General features: G+C 35.8%; 1 protein-coding gene and 1 long non-coding RNA gene across 3 annotated transcripts in view; one reads left to right on the forward strand and one right to left on the reverse strand.

The window, feature by feature from the left end:
• CAAP1 (caspase activity and apoptosis inhibitor 1) overlaps positions 1-16,097 on the forward strand; it is a 59,296-nt gene that overhangs the window by 1,968 nt on the left and 41,231 nt on the right. The window contains exons 1-4 of one of the 2 annotated variants that reach the window (XM_036021535.1): positions 210-228; positions 3,220-3,420; positions 4,407-4,491; positions 4,905-4,980. In XM_036021535.1, the coding sequence (XP_035877428.1) occupies positions 3,295-3,420; positions 4,407-4,491; positions 4,905-4,980 (287 nt within the window). In that variant the 5' untranslated portion in view covers positions 210-228; positions 3,220-3,294. Of the gene's footprint in view, positions 1-209; positions 229-3,219; positions 3,421-4,406; positions 4,492-4,904; positions 4,981-16,097 lie in introns of those variants that run through there. The other variant, XM_028528906.2, reaches the window with a different exon arrangement.
• LOC118499651 lies at positions 11,007-12,240 on the reverse strand. The gene is made up of 2 exons (XR_004902157.1): positions 11,719-12,240; positions 11,007-11,428 (listed from the first exon to the last, which is right to left on the reverse strand). It is a non-coding gene; the product is annotated as an uncharacterized LOC118499651 (long non-coding RNA).

Here is a 16,097-nt window from a genome sequence, read left to right on the forward strand (position 1 = left end):
AAAGGTCTTTTCTAATCGAAATTATAAATCTATTTTGTTTTTTACCATTACATTTTTAAATTGGGAGTTGTGGAAACATAGAAGGCCATTTATTTTTATTTTCTTGTATCTAGCCACAATGTTAGTTTAAAGTTGACTCACAGAAGAAATTCTGCTAACAGTGAGAGTTTTGTCTCTTTTTCAGCACTATACAGGTATGGCAAAAGTAGGTTTACAGTTATAGTACAAGTAAGTAATATAATTAAGAAGTAATATAATTAAGAAGTAATACAAGAATAAACTATTTCATGTTTCACAACTTTAAAACTACTTTTGCCCACTTCTGTATTTCTCTTTTTTTGCCTTTTTTTGGCATTATGTAGTGTTCAGCAAAAGCAGTGATAATGGACATTCCTTATCCAATTGTTTTTTTTTAGTTGGAACATTTGTAATGTTCTACTGGAGTATATTTGCCATAGGTTTTGAAAGATACCTTTGATTGGGTTAAGGAAATTTTCTTCAATTCCCAGTTTGATGATGGTTGTGGAGTTTTATCAGATGTTTTTACAGCACTCTGTTGAGATGATCGCATAGTTTTCCTCCAGTAATCAGATAATGTAATTTTATCAAATGAACTAATATTGAACTGTCCTTGCAGTCTTGAGATAGACCCTATTTGATATATTGGTTTGGTTATACTTGGCTGGAATTCAGTATTTTTACTTCTAATCCAATCTATGTTCCTAAATTAAAGCAGCCTTCAGGTTTTATTTTTGTAGTAATCTCTGGTTTTGGTATCAGGATTCTGCTAGCCTCATGGATTATGTTAGGAACTTTTGCTTTTGTGTATACGTATATGTGTGTTCCACAAAAGTCTGTATCTTTTCCCCCAAGATTTGTCTGAACTTGACCATTGAAGCATATAGTATGTCTGGGTCTAGTGGTTTGTTTCTTTTTTCCTCTTAACTCTTTTTTCCAAATATTTTAATAGTTATAGATCTACTCAGTTTTCCCACTCCTTCTAGATTCAATTTTGGATATCACCATTCTTATCTTAAATGGTCTCCGTATTTTTAGTTCTCAGTTTTAAGATGCTCAGACCAGTAGTGCTAAGTTGTAAACATTTGTGTACAGAGCTACACCCAATTTTTTTATCCTCACCATAGGACATGCTTACTAATTTTAGAAAAGGGGAAGGGAAGGAGAGGCAGAGAAAGAGAAACTTAACCTAGGCATGTGCCTGACCAGGCATCAAACCCATGACCTTTCAGTTTACAGGATGACACTACAACCAGCTAAACCACACTGGTCAGGGCCTAAAACCTATTTTTAATGAAAAGTAAGTGTATTTGTGAAGGAAAAAAAAGAAATTACATGTTAGCTTATAGATAACTTTAATCTCAGAATTCCAAGAGTGCCATTATATTTGTTGTGTATTGAGTTCCTATTTATTTATAACAGCTTTATAGAAATATTGCATCCCATACTTCACCCATTTCAAGTATACAGTTCATTTGTTTTGAGTATATTCACAGAGTTGTACAATCACCACATTATAGTCAATTTGAAAATATTTTTATCACTCCTCCCCCCAAAAAACCCCTGTGTGTACTTTTTAGTTATCACTCCTAAGACACACCCATACCTTGTTCCCTCTCTAGGCAACCACTAATCTTCTTACTATCTCTAGAGATTTATTTACTCCCCTGTCTGGACATTTTATATGATAGAATCATATGGTGTGTGGTCTTTTGTGACTGGCTTCTTTTACTTAGCAGGTTTGTTCAAAGTTCTTCTGTGTTATAACACATATCGCTACTTTTTATGGCTGAGTAATAGCACATTTGGTTTTCCCATTTGTCACAAGGGGGGACATTTGGATTGCTTCCACCTTTTGCCTTTTATGAATAATGGTGCTATGAACATTTGTATACACGGTTTTGTGCAGGTATATGGTTACATTTATATTGGATATATACCTAGGAATGGATTGCTGGATCACGCAGTAACTTCTCAAGAAACTGCCCAAGTGTTTTCCAGAGGGCTATACCATTTTATATTCCTGCTAGCAGTGTATGAGGGTTCTAGTTTCTCTGTATTGTTACTAACATTTGAATTACTTTGCACACCATTAGAACAAGAGTTGACCTTTACTTAGTCAGTCTAATGATAGTTTCCTTTAAAATTGGCTTTTAAAAAAATTCATTAGAAAATATAACAAGGATATCTACCTAAATTATATAGTTAGGATTTTTCAGAGAAAATGATTTTGAATTGATACCTGAATTTGTTAATCTTGGGAGAATAGTGTGTGTTATGGGAAATAGGTGGGGCAGGCTGTACTAGGCAGAAGAACAAACAGTGTGTACAAAAGTCCCACCTATATGAGGTGAAGGGAGAACAGATTATATTAAATATTTGAGTAATTCAGAGGGTCATTGTATTTGAAATACGAAGAATGAGCATGAAGGGCCAGATAGACCATATTTCCCTAAAAGGAAGTCATTCAAAAGTTATAAATAAGAAAGATGAATATTACATGCATTTCATAAAATCCATTCTGTTAACAGTATACAGAACAGATCGGAGAAACTTCATTAGATGCAGCAAGTACAGTTAAGCAGCTATTGAAGTAATAATAGGCAAAAGGTAATGGTACCTTGGGCCAGGATTATGGCAGTAGATTTGGAGAGACTGGATAGATTTGGGAAATAGGTGGTAAAATTGACATAAATGTTTTTATTACATGGCTATTTTGGCTATGGTAAAATAATATAACAATTTTAAAAGTGATAATAACTCCAGGTAAGAAGTGATACATTACCATATAATATTTGTGATTTGTAATATTTTTGCTACTATCCCATGTTTTATATAAACTTAAGAATAATGACAATATATACATAACACTTTTGGGTGAATGGAAAACTAGAGGAATATTCTAATTCTTCAGAAGACTAAAATTGTAGGACATCATTGAATAATAAGTGTATTTTCATTTGTGTCCTCAGATATTATCTCTTCACTTTATATAAATTTAATGAGCGAATTGTGGTATGGATAGTAAGTTCATAGAATACTGAACAATTAAATATTCTTTCCTATGGTTTTAGATAATGTATGTAAACCAGGAATTTGGAGATAATGAAGAACTTACTCAATGAAAATATGACGTTTTATACATATTCTTTATACTTTAAGTAGTAGTATTTAATGGTTCTTTCTCTCCTTTAATTTTAGGAAACCAAATATCTTTTACCAACTTTGGAGAAAGAATTATTTTTGGCAGAGAACAGTGACCTTGAAGAAGGTGGTATGGACCTCACTGTGTCATTAAAACCAGTTAGTTTCTATATATCAGACAAAAAAGAAATGCTTCAGCAGTGTTTCTGTATCATAGGAGAGAAGAAGTTACAGAAAATGCTTCCTGATGTGTTAAAGGTACTTCATTATATACATTATTAGATTATACACATATGTAGAAATATACAAAAACTTTTTTATAGCAAATTTGCTTAATGCAAATTATAATTGGATTTTTAAAAATATTTTATTTATTTATTTTTAGAGAGGGAAGGGAGGGAGATAGAGAGAGAGAGAGAGAAACATCAATGTGCGGTTGCTGGGGGTTGGTTATAGCCTGCAACCCAGACATGTACCCTGGCTGGGAATCGAACCTGGGACACTTTGGTTCCCAGCCCGCGCTCAATCCACTGAGCTACGCCAGCCAGGGCTAATTGGATATTTTTAACTAAAACAAGCTAAGGGATTTTGGAGAACCATAAATGACTTTGTATTATGTAGAAAATTACCAAGAAAAAAAATGGGGGAATTTACTGTGCTTAGGTAAGGAATTTATTGACCTTTTGGAAATAATTCTGTTAAATGCAGACAGTGTTAATAATTAAACTAGAGATATAATGATTCTTTCTGGTGTTGTAAGAAATGATATACTACTGTGTAAAAATATATAACAATGTTTGGTAGTGGATTATGCTTCATTAAATTTACAAATGTTTTCATATATTTATTTCTGAAAATTATTCAGAGAAATATATGGTATTCTAATATTGGACAAGTTAGGCCCAAAATCATAGATCTAAGATATATAAAGCCAGGACTTGAATATTTAAACCTTTAGAGGAACTATCTAACATGAATAGGATGCTGTTAAGAATATCTGGGATCCTGACATATTCTTTAGCTTGTTTCATGATAAACATGACTATAGATTCTCATCAAGTCTTATGATATTAACATGCTAGCTGGCAGTTTGTCAGATTTCATTCCATGAAACGATTTATATGGCTTTTTAATTTGTTTTATTGTAAGATTTTGCTAACTGGACTTTTTCTGTGATTTCTGTTTTCTAGTTTACATTAGCATTGTATTTCATAAATTTACTTTTAAAATGTCATTTTCTTTAGAACTGTTCAATAGAAGAAATTAAAAAACTATGCCAAGAACAGTTAGAGCTCCTGTCTGAAAAAAAAATCTTGAAGATTCTTGAGGGTAAGATTACTTTAATTTCATTATCAAGTAGTCATTGAAAAGTATTTTTACCTCTATTGGTACAGAGAAGTACAGTTTAGGTATCAGAATAACATTTTAAGAATAGACTTTTTGATGTATGTATGGTTTTTCCATCTCAAGGGTATAGATAAGAGCATATTTGTATAAATAATAAAATGAAATAAAAAATGTTTAACCAGAGCACTATAAAGTTAATTTTTAAAAAGCAAAGATTTCTCGTAAATAATTTTTTATTTGCTGCTTTATATTCTCATTGTTTTTAGTGATCTGTAAACTTTAAAAGTTCTTTAATCTGCATCACATTTAAATACAATGCATTTTGTGTAATGATTAAAATTAAATTGCTCTGACATTTTATAAGTGTGCTTTCAGTAGTTTATTTCATTTATAAGGTGACAGTGCCATGGACTCGGATATGGAAGAGGAGGCAGATGATGGCTCTAAGGTGGCATCTGATTTAGTCAGCCAGTAAGTTAAAACTTTTTCATTTTCATTTCAAAAAGATTTTGTTATTCCTTTGCTGATGTGTTACCTCAAGAAAGTGATTGTTTTTCTCAATATTTATATAAAATAATTCAATAGTGTAGAAAAATTGGTTTAGTTACTTGTAATGATTGTTTCTTTTGGTATATGTAAGGATCAAGTTTATTGCTGTCAGGATTAAGTGATTTTCTTAAGCCACTACTCATATGTAGGACGAGCAGTGCCAGCTTGAAGCAGAATTACATTTTTTATTTGGAATTTGAATATAATACCGGTGATACCCACTATTTATTAAGTTCTTACTCTACTAGTCATCATGTTACTAGCTTAGAACACTTTATTTCACTGAATTCTTCTACATGCCCATTAATGTTAGGTGATAATAGCTTCATTTAATAGGTACAATAATAAGGTGGTTTATTTCCTGTAGGTACATATAATTTGACAGTAGTGATATATAATCTCTAAAGTTTTGGAATGTTTACTAATCAAAAAGCAACATGCTAAATATTTTTCTAGATTATTATTCTCTGCCAGTACTGATTTTAGCATCTGTTTATGATTTTTAACTAAAACAATTATTTTTTTGGTAGCTGGCAAAGACTGGCTTGTATCTCTCTTGGCACAGGTGGTAGCACAAATAAGAAGAGATTACCAGAGGCAGTAGAATAAATAAGTAGTGCATAGTTAACCTGAAATCTTGAGGGTTTTTTTAATCTCTTACAGAAAGTTATAAGGCAAGTATCACCAAAAAAGGACAATTTCATTTCATGTTATAACTTCTTGCCTCCAGAACTGTAAGAAATAAATTTAATTTTAATTTTATTTATTTAGTTTTAGAGCGGGGAGGGAGAGAGAAAGAGAGAGAAACATCGATGTGTGGTGGCTTTGTGAGTTCCCCGTACTGGGGAGCTGGCCTGCAACCCAGGCATGTGCCCTGATTGGGAATTGAACCAGTGACCCTTTGGTTCACAGGCTGGCACTCAGTACACTGAGCCACACCAGTCAGAGCAGAAATAAAATTTCTGTTTAAGTCAGTCTGTGGCAGCCCTAGCAAACTAATTATATGTATAAATATAAACATACACACACAAACATACATGAGTTTTCTTGTGAAATTTCCCACCCAAACTTTTTATTTTGGAAAAATTCAAATTTACATGAAAGTTAAAAGGATGATGTAATGAACATCCACTTACCCTCCACCTAGATTCAGCAACATTAACATTTCCCATTTTTGCTTTCTCTTTTTATATTTATCTTTTTTCCCCTTAGAGCCATTTATATTAGTTTAATAGGACTTCCATAGCAAAATACCACAGACCAACTGTCTTAAACAACAGAAATTTACACAGTTATAGAGATGGCAATTTCAAGATCAAGATACTGGAACAGTTGCTCTCTTCTGAGGCCTCTCTTCTTGGCTTGCAGCTAGCCATCTTCTTATTGCCTCCTTATGTGGTTGTCCCTCTGTGTTTGTGCATACCTGGTATATCTCCCAGTGCCCCAGTGTCTTCCAAGGACACCAGTCACTTTGGATTAGGGCCCACCATAATGGCCTCATTTTAGTTTAATTACCTCCTCAAAGGCTGTATCTCCAAAACAGTCACATTCTGGGCTTCAACATGTGAATTTTTCAGTGGAGAGAAACAGTTCAGCTCACAAAACATTTAAAAATAAGTTGTGGATGTCATAACATTTCATGCCTAAATAATTCAGTATGAGCTTACTAAAAATAAGGACAGTCTCCTACATAGCCACAATGCAGCATCACTCATAAGAAAGTAAACAGTAATTCAAATAATGTAATCTAATATATTGCCATATAAAATTTCCCCAATTACTAAAACAAATTATAATATATTTATTTATTTTAATTAACTGGTTGATTCCCATCCAGGATTCATTTAGCGTTCATGTGTCCCATTTGACTGGTAATATCACAAAGCTGAGTTTAAAGGAAAGATTTAGATATAAGAGGTAAAAACTTTGTGACTAGTCCAGGAACTTAGTACATATCTTAGAGGAATGAAAAAATAACAAACCAGGAGAAAGTTGGGAAAATGAAAAACAAAGGTAGACATTAGAACTAATGAAATAGAAATCAAAAACAAAAAGGATAAATAAATCTATAAACTTGGTCTTTGTAAAGACCAGGACATAGATGAAATCCTCTTGGATCTAGCTAGTTAAGGCAGTGATTTTTCACACTGGTGTGCTGTAAGAATTTTAAAAGTACATGATTGTTTAGTCAGGGCACAGACCTCTTTTTCTTTACATTGCCCACCCGCCCCCCCAAAAAAATGGCAACAGCCAGCACAATAGTAGTTATCCAGTGTGAATGCATCAAAATTACATCTATTTTTTGTCAGATTGGCAAAAAAAAAAAAAATTTTGGTGTACTGCAGAATTTTAGTAATTACTTTATGTGTGCCATGAGATGAAGAAGGTTAAAAATTGCTGAGTTAAGGAAATACATGTAGAGCAATTTAATTGAGATCAGGAAGGAAGAAGGAGATAATGAGTTTAAAAGCATAATGAGAATCCATGTGTACCATTGTATAAACAAACTTGAAACCAGTAAATGAATGATTTTCTGTCAAAATACAAAATTTATCCCCTCCCTAAAATGGACAACTTGAAGAGATTAACAAAAAATGAGAAAGTTAGGTAAAGATCTACTGTTAAAAGCACTGTGACAAGATAGATTCACAACTGAATTATTACATACATGAGTCAATACATGTAATGTGTTTACAGGTAATAAAACATTGAATAAATGCTACCTGTTACTGTTTACAAACATTGTAGCTGTGTTATTTAAATCATCAATTTAAGAAACATTTGAAACCTGTAGAGAATTTTTGGTGAGTTTGAGCCAAACTAACGATGATGCCAGGAAACAATATCTCAAGGAATTGAAAAATGTTCCAGAAAATGGCAATTTAGCACCTTACTTTATACATTAGAATTGAAGGAAGAGCCATGAGAGGTTAACATGAAGTCCATTGGTGGTAGATTAGGGAGGGAGGAGAAAGCAAAGTGGGGGAAACCTCTGGGATTGGATAAAAGGTAAAATGATAGACACTTCTTTTATATAGGTGGGTAAAGGATAGTTAACAGTCCACAATTAACAGGATCACAATAACAATGAGGGGATTTGTGGTCTCAGCCTGTGCCCAAGAGGTTTGGGAAAAGGGGGAAGCTACCTTGACTTCCAAAGGTATGTTATCATAGATGCAAAATGACAACACACAAGTAGAGATTGACCTTTGTTAGGGAAAAATACATAACTACCCACCATGTACTGTTTTTAGTTAATATGTTTTAATTTCAGACCATCCTTTGTGGTTACTTTAGGCTTCTGAGTCTGTAAGCCTACCTCACGGGCCTCTCCTGAGCTTGTCAGATTAATATATGTCCCCTTTCCTTCCACAAAATTAGTCCAGGCCCTTGGAACAGATGAAAAGGTTTTCAATTTACTTTACAGCATCTGGATAGTTTTAATACCCTGAAATATCATAAATAGTGCCAAAAAGGTATATGAGGGATTATAAGCCACCTTGCCTATGAATATAGATATAAAAATTGAGGATAGTGCTTTCATAAAAGAGACCCCAAAGATCTCAGAGCCCCTTCCACCATGTGAGGATACAAGGAGAAGTCTACAACCTGGAGGAGAGCCCTCTCCTGACCATACTGGCACTCTGCTTTCAGACTTCCAGCCTCCAGACCTAAAAAGTGCTGTATAAGCTACCCAGTTCTATTTCCCAGTGGACTAAGACAATATGTTCTCTGCAAATAGGAGTAGTTTTATTCTTTTCCTTAAAAGGAAATCACAGCCCCAATTTGGCATCACTGTGGTAAAGTCCATGATATCAAACCTATATTTAATACCCGACATAATTGCAGTTTTAGATTTTCGCCAGAAAAATAATCTTCATCAACTGGTCTGGAGTTTTCTGATCAAGCACTGGTAAGGTGATCTGTCATGTAGGCCCAGTCCATTATCCTCACTACACCCCCACCACTGTAACTGAGCAAACCTGAGTTTGTTCCTGTAGCACCTTGGTGCATGACCCAATAGTGTAGAGGGAAACAGGATTTTTGTTTTTTGCAATTTTATTTATTCATTTTTAGAGAGAGAGGAAGGGAGGTAAAAAGAGAGGGAGAGAAACATCAATCAGTTGCCTGTTGCACACCCCCAACTGGGGACCTGGCCTGCAACCTAGGCATGTGTCCTGATAGGGAATTAAACTGGCAACATTTTGGTTTGCAGGCTGGCAGTCAAGCCATTGAGCCACAACAGCCAGGGCAGGAAACAGATTTTTATTTACAGGACTCCAACCTCAGTTGGGGCTAAGAGCACTCCTGTTTGGAGTCCTGTTCTCCCATGAGACCCAGCACTTCCTTTGCTCCCCACTAGGCTATAAGTCAAAAACAAGCCCAGTAGCTCCCCCATATCTTTATCTGTTCTTAAGCCAGATGCACAAACAGTTCTCTGTCCCCTCTGGAAGGTACACTTGGGGTTTTGAGTCACCATCCTCTTGCAGCAGCTCTCTCCTTCAGGATCTGGGGTTCATTGTCCTCAGCCTCCCTGTAGTACAGGAAAATATGTGCCATGTTACACTGGATCATGGTAGAGTCCAGGAAAGCACACTTCCCAAGAGAGTAACCTCTCCATATGTCCTTCAGAGAAGCAGAGGTCAGCATTCCCCGGTCACAGTTCAGCATTTCTCTCACGAATCCATGCTTGGTTCAGCAGGTTCCCACACAGCTCTATCAGCTCTCCTTACACCCTTTCCTCAGCTGGTATGGCTGTCTCCCTTATTACCCCAGGCCGCATGGCTGAATCTCCTTCTTTCATGACTCCTTCCTCATGGCTGTCTTCTCAGAGGAGAAGGTGTAGCTCCTCCCTCATTACAGGCAGCATGGCTGAATCTCTTTTTGCTCTTTCTCTACCCACCCTTATTTTGAATGCTGACCTAGAGCTTCCTATGTGATCTCATCCAGCCCTTCCTACAATGACCTACTTTTGCCAATTCCCCACTGTCTTTTACCTTCTTTTGGCCGCCATCCTTAGTTAGGTCAAGAGTACCCTGTGACACAGGAGCCTCCCTCTCCCTGCCTCTGGAACAGGTGCAGTATTAATCTCATAAGTGCCCCACCCCCATGTTATGAGTCACTATAAGGTCTGAAAGTCACTTAGACCTTTTATCTGGGGCGGCAGCACAGCTATCAACTAGCTATCAACTTGCCATTGTTATGAAAAGTATCTTCAGCTCTGTATCATCCTCCTCCCCCACCCCCCATCCTCCAACCATGGGCTGTGGGGAATATTTTTGGGGAGCCCTACTCTGTACCCTGTTTTACCACCACCACCAAAGGAAGAGGCAAACTGCATGATAAAACCCTTGCCATTTTCCCCCATCCCAGAGGTGTCCTGGCCTAAAAATAATCCTTTCTTTTGCTAATAGTGTTCTTGCCTCGCTTTCCTATAAAACTTCCTTTTTATACAACCTTTCAAGCCCCCTTCTACTTGTCAGATTTATGAATCACTTAATAAAGTCAATTAGATCCTCAATTTTTTTTGGTTTTTGACACTTTCTAATCTGTATGCCTCTAATTTTTATTATTGATCTGTTAGGACTTTGGTGCATCATGGTATAGGAGTGGTAAGAGTGAATATTGCTTACTCCTGTCTTAGAAAGGTTTCAGCCTTTCACAATAAGTATTCCATCATCTATATGCTTTTGTTTTTTAAAGCTTTGTCTTTTTTTAACTTCTTGAATTGGGTAATTATTTTAATTGTGGATTAGTAATTTATATTTAATGGTAAAGTTTTCCTCTGGGTACTACTTTAGCTTTTCCCATAAAACTGGTTATTGTTAGTTTTTAGTTAGTAATTCCTTTTTAATCTAAGCTGTTATGTTTAAAATATGTAGGTAGTAAGGTTGTCCAGCCCTATTCTTTTGTTTGTTTTATTGTTGTTGTTGTTGTTGTTGTTGTTAGGTATTGTTAACTAATGACCATTGATGCCAATTAAATGCCAGCAGGAATCCCTAGTTTGGTGTGTGTTGAAACAGGAGACTTCATTCAGTGCAAAACAACTTAATTGTGTCACAGCACAGTTGTGAGGCCACGATGGGTGCAGGCAGACCTGGGACCAGATGGTCCTGGGATAAGGTCCTTCTCCAGCTAGACAGCTCTGCTCTGTTCCTTGCTGCTCTGCTCCACTCCGCTCTGGTCTGCTCACTTCTGTACCAGTCTGCCCTGGCTTGCCCTGGTGTGCTCCATTATTTTCTGGTGAGACATTTGTGGTGTTTCAACTTGGCCAGAGAAACACAATCTTTAGTCTTTGGTGGAAAGGGAAAGTATACTTCTCTATTTGTTCATTTTAGTTTACTGCTCCAAAATCAGAATGATCCTTGAACTTTTTTTTTTTATTATTATATATACTCCCCATTGGGAATTGCTCTGACTTTTCTTTGTTCTCTTTTCTTTTTTTTTTTTTTTAAAGATTTTATTTATTTTTAGAGAGGGAAGGGAGGGAGGGAGGGAGAGGGAGAGAGAGAGAAACATCAATGTGCGGTTGCTGGGGGTTATGGCCTGCAACCCAGGAATGTACCCTGGCTGGGAATCGAACCTGGGACACTTTGGTTCCCAGCCGGCGCTCAATCCACTGAGCTACGCCGGCCAGGGCTCTTTGTTCTATCCTTGAACTTTTTTCACTGGGGACTTAATTGATTTTTTTTTTACCAAACTTATCATTTTATGTGAATATTCTACAGAAGTTATCATCTGTGTTTTCAGAGTATGGTCTATATGAATTAAGTCATTTAGGTCTTCAATATCCTTTGAAATCAGGTTTCTATTATTCATGCCCTAGTCCCATTCAGAACTCCAGCCTCGTGACCTGTTTACCTCCAAAAGGCCTACTTGGTAATGCCATAACCTCTGAGGGGTAGGATTGAAATATATGAACTTTGTGGAAAGGCAGAAAGCATTCAGACCATGCCGTGTAATCATCTGTGTAAAAAGACCTCAAGAATCTACAAAAAGGACCCTTTTAGATCACATATATGGTAGACAGAGATGTCCATGTCTGAATCTCTAGAACCTAAGAATCTGTTAACTTGTGATGTGGACTCTGACCAGCAGGATCCGTGTGTTGTGGCTGCAACGAGCAAATTCTCATGGACTACAGAAGTCCTGTGGAGAAAAGGGATGGCCCAGCCCCTCTCTAAGTGAGAGAGGGTCCCAACCTCTGCCTGGACAGGCTTTTATTGCTTTTCTGGGCACATTAGATCAAGGATGGCCCTCATTTACTATGCACAGGTTTGCTTTGGGTGATTACCTTTTTACAGATAACAAAGGAAAGGATGTTACTAATGCAAGGGGAAAAGTGGTTGCACTGGTTACACTCCATCCTTGGGAGGTTTAGCACAGACTTTAGGAAATTACTTTAAAGATATGTAGTAAGCATTTGCTGCCTCAATTCAGGGTGAAGGAGTTTTAGCAAAAAGCAAGCCTCAAAGCAGCCTAGGTACAATGTAGGCTTGGTTCCCCATGGGAAAACCTATCTGTGGGCCCATTCCTATGTGCTGACTTGCTGGTTTTCCAAACCGGGCTGGGCTACATTTGCCACTGCCACTCAGATTGGTTCCAATAAACTTGCCATGACCCACGTGGCTCAGTGGGTTGGTTGCCATCCTGCAAAGCGAAAGGTCACTGCCTGTTTGATATTCAGTCAGGGCACATGCCTGGGTTGTGGGTTCCCCGGTTGGGACGCATGCAAGAAGCAACTGATTAATGTTTCTCACAACAATGTTTTTCTACCTCTCTTCCTTCCTTCCCCCTCCACTTGATAAAAGAATATATCAATTGGAAAAAGGGACTTAGCTGAATTGATTTAATCAAGGGTCTTGAGATCAGGAGATTATGTTGGATTATCCAAGTGATTCCAGTATAATCACAAGAATCCTTATAAGAGGGAGGTAAAAAGGACAGGCAGAAAGAGATGGCATGCTAGAAGCAGAAGTTGTAGTGATGTACTTTGAGATAGAGAAAGGAATCACAAGTTAAGAAATGCAGGTGGTCTCTTAGAAGCTGGAAAAGACAAGGATATATATCCTCCTCAAGAGCCTCCAGAAGGAATGCAGTACTACCTACATCTTGATTCTGGTGCCCTGAGACTTATTTTGGACTTCTTCCCTCCAGAGCTATAAGAGGATAAATTCATGTTGTTTTAAGTCACTAAATGTGGGGTAATTTGTTTCATTGGCAATAGAAAGCTAATGCAAGGTACTTGATTAGAACGTAGAAATAACCTGTTACAGATAGGTTGCCTAGAGCCATCAGGATGTTTTGTTTGATCTAAACATCTAAATTTTTTTCAAATGGTTTCCAACATTTAGTAACCAAGGTGTCCAAATCCAGATTGCACACCAAAATCTGGATTTCTGAGTTGATTGAAAAATCAGATCAAGCACCTTTTCCTGGGAGAGCAAAAAATTAGTTGGAAGTGACTGTAGCTCTTCTCTTCTTGTGTAGCATGTAGTTTTCAGTGGTTACATAGTATTTCATTTGCTTGACTGGTTAATGTAAAAGAGGTCTTTCTATACAGTGAGACACTGAAGGGAAAATATGTAAAGGCCAGAGCATGGCCTTGGAACCAATTATACCAGTTTGTCAGTATTCTTTCTACCAAAACATATACCTTTACCTTTTTATCCCAACTTTGACGAACAAAGTAGTTTCAAGTAGGCCTAGGTAAAGCAATCAATGCTATTAAAAATACATGAAAATTTTGGTATATTCTTTTAATCACCAACCTATGCTCTTTTATTACAGTTTTTACCAGAAAAGATATAACATTAATAGAATTGTCTAAGATACTAGAAAGTAACAACTTTTAGTATGAGATATGTATGTATGTATGTGTGTGCATGTGTGGTATTTAATAGGGTTATCTAAGTTTATTTCCTTATAAACCATTAAAGGTTTTAAGATACAAATGCACACAAAAATGTTTATGCTCAAGTAAAACAGTTTTTTAATTATATTTGCAGTTTTACATTACATTTCACATTGCCAGCTTTCTATGTTTGTTTACAATATTTATCCTATCAGCTTTCAAATGTATATTTTTTCTTCCTAGACTCTTTTGATCTCTGGTGCTGTTTAAAAGATTATTTGCTTAACAGTTATTTTACCTTGTCATTGTTGTTGTTTACTATTTAAAATAATAAGAAAGTGGTAGTCGTGAGAAATTTTTGACAATATGCTGCTTTAAAACTTGAAATTAACAAGTATTAATGTAACAGTTTTTGTAGGAATGAGATGTAGGAACTATGAAGGTATAACATCCATAGTTTCTAAATACTTTCATTTTAAAAGGGGTGAGGGATGGGACTGTCACTTTAGTTCACCTTAAGTAAGCAAATGAGCAAGTTTTTAAAACAGTCTATAGATACTTGAAAATCTTTAGCGTCTATAATTTTGTAGTGTTTTAAAACTGTTAGGTATTGTGACAGGATTGGAAATGTTATGGATTAAGAAACAGATTATGACCGTTGCTTAACAAAAATACCAATTTTAAGTAAATAAGGTCATATGGAGGTGTAGAATTAGGGTGTTATCTCATTTGTAGATGTGCTGGAAAAGAAGCTTTATTATAGCTAAAATAGCACTAAAAATGAGAACAGGTGTTAGCTTGGCTTATAATGTGAGGTGATTATCCTCTAAGGAATATGTTTATAATGAAATTTAAGTCCTGAATAGTGTGATAAAAGAAATCAGGATTGAGGTTTTATGTATAAAGGGTAAAAATATAAACACTGTAGGGAAATTGTGGCAATATTTTAGAACTGCTCTACTAACTTTTTATGAATTTTAAATTAATATACTTTTAGTAAGTGATATTGAAAGAGATGTCAGTAGAAATGAAGCGGTATTTCTCAACAGATAATAAGCACTGTTGAGATAATATCACAGTTCTAGAAGATAAAGAAATTTAAAAATCTAGGCTCTCACAATAAGGTACACTGTAAAACAGGTCCTTTGTGAATATCCTGGAGATATTTTTTCTAGCCACTCTTTCCTCTCCTCTCCTCTCCTCTCCCCTCCCTTGCCCTCCCCTCTCCTCCGCTCCCCTCCTCCCTCCCCCCTCTTCCTTCCTTCCTTCCTTCCTTCCTTCCTTCCTTCCTTCCTTCCTTCCTCCTACTTTCTTAGCAGAGATGGTCCTGTTCTAAAATAGTATTATTCAGTTCCAATTTTGGAAGATTAACTTTTGAAAAAATAAGATATTTCTAAATCGGTCCGAGGATTTCAAGTAACACATACAAATTAAACTATTTTATGTTTACTAGGATATTTAAATACCAAGTACAGTTCATAGGAAATTGTTTTGTAAAGTGAATATTTTTTGGTAGAGATTTTTCAAAATCTCTATTTAATTACCTGTTTTATAAATCTGAAATGTCCTTACCTTAGAATATAAGTGGTTGAAAAGAGCATGTTGGTATCATTTAGAACATGTTACTTCTTACAATAATGTACTCTATTATTAGTTAGAATATACTAAATTCTAATATATTGTAATAGTTCCATTTCTTAAATGGTCTATAAGTTATTCCACCCTTTAAAATGAGTAGCTTCCTGTTTTCTGTTTATAGTCAGCTTAGGCACTTTAGAAATGATAGAAGGAAAGAAGAGCATACATACTGTGTAAATATAGAGGGATAAATGACTATTTTGCATTACGATGTTTATTCTTGAAAATAGTGAACTATTCCTCTGGCTTGATCAGTTGTGTCATTGAGAGGAACAATAGGAATTTTTTAAAATTATATTTTATTGATTATGCTATTACAATTGTCCTGATTTTTTCTTCTTTGCTCCCCTCCTCCAGCACACCCCAACCTCAGGCAATCCCCACCCCCTTGTTCGTGTCCTTAGGTCAAGCATGTAAGTTCTTTGGCTACTCCCTTTCCTATACTATACTTCACATCTAGGTGACTATTCTGTAACTACCTATTTGTACTTCTTTTTTTAAAGTATATTTTATTGATTATGCTATCACAATTGTTCCATTTTTTTCC

This window comes from Phyllostomus discolor, chromosome 3 (assembly GCF_004126475.2).
Source record: "Phyllostomus discolor isolate MPI-MPIP mPhyDis1 chromosome 3, mPhyDis1.pri.v3, whole genome shotgun sequence".
Taxonomy (NCBI): Eukaryota; Metazoa; Chordata; class Mammalia; order Chiroptera; family Phyllostomidae; genus Phyllostomus; species Phyllostomus discolor.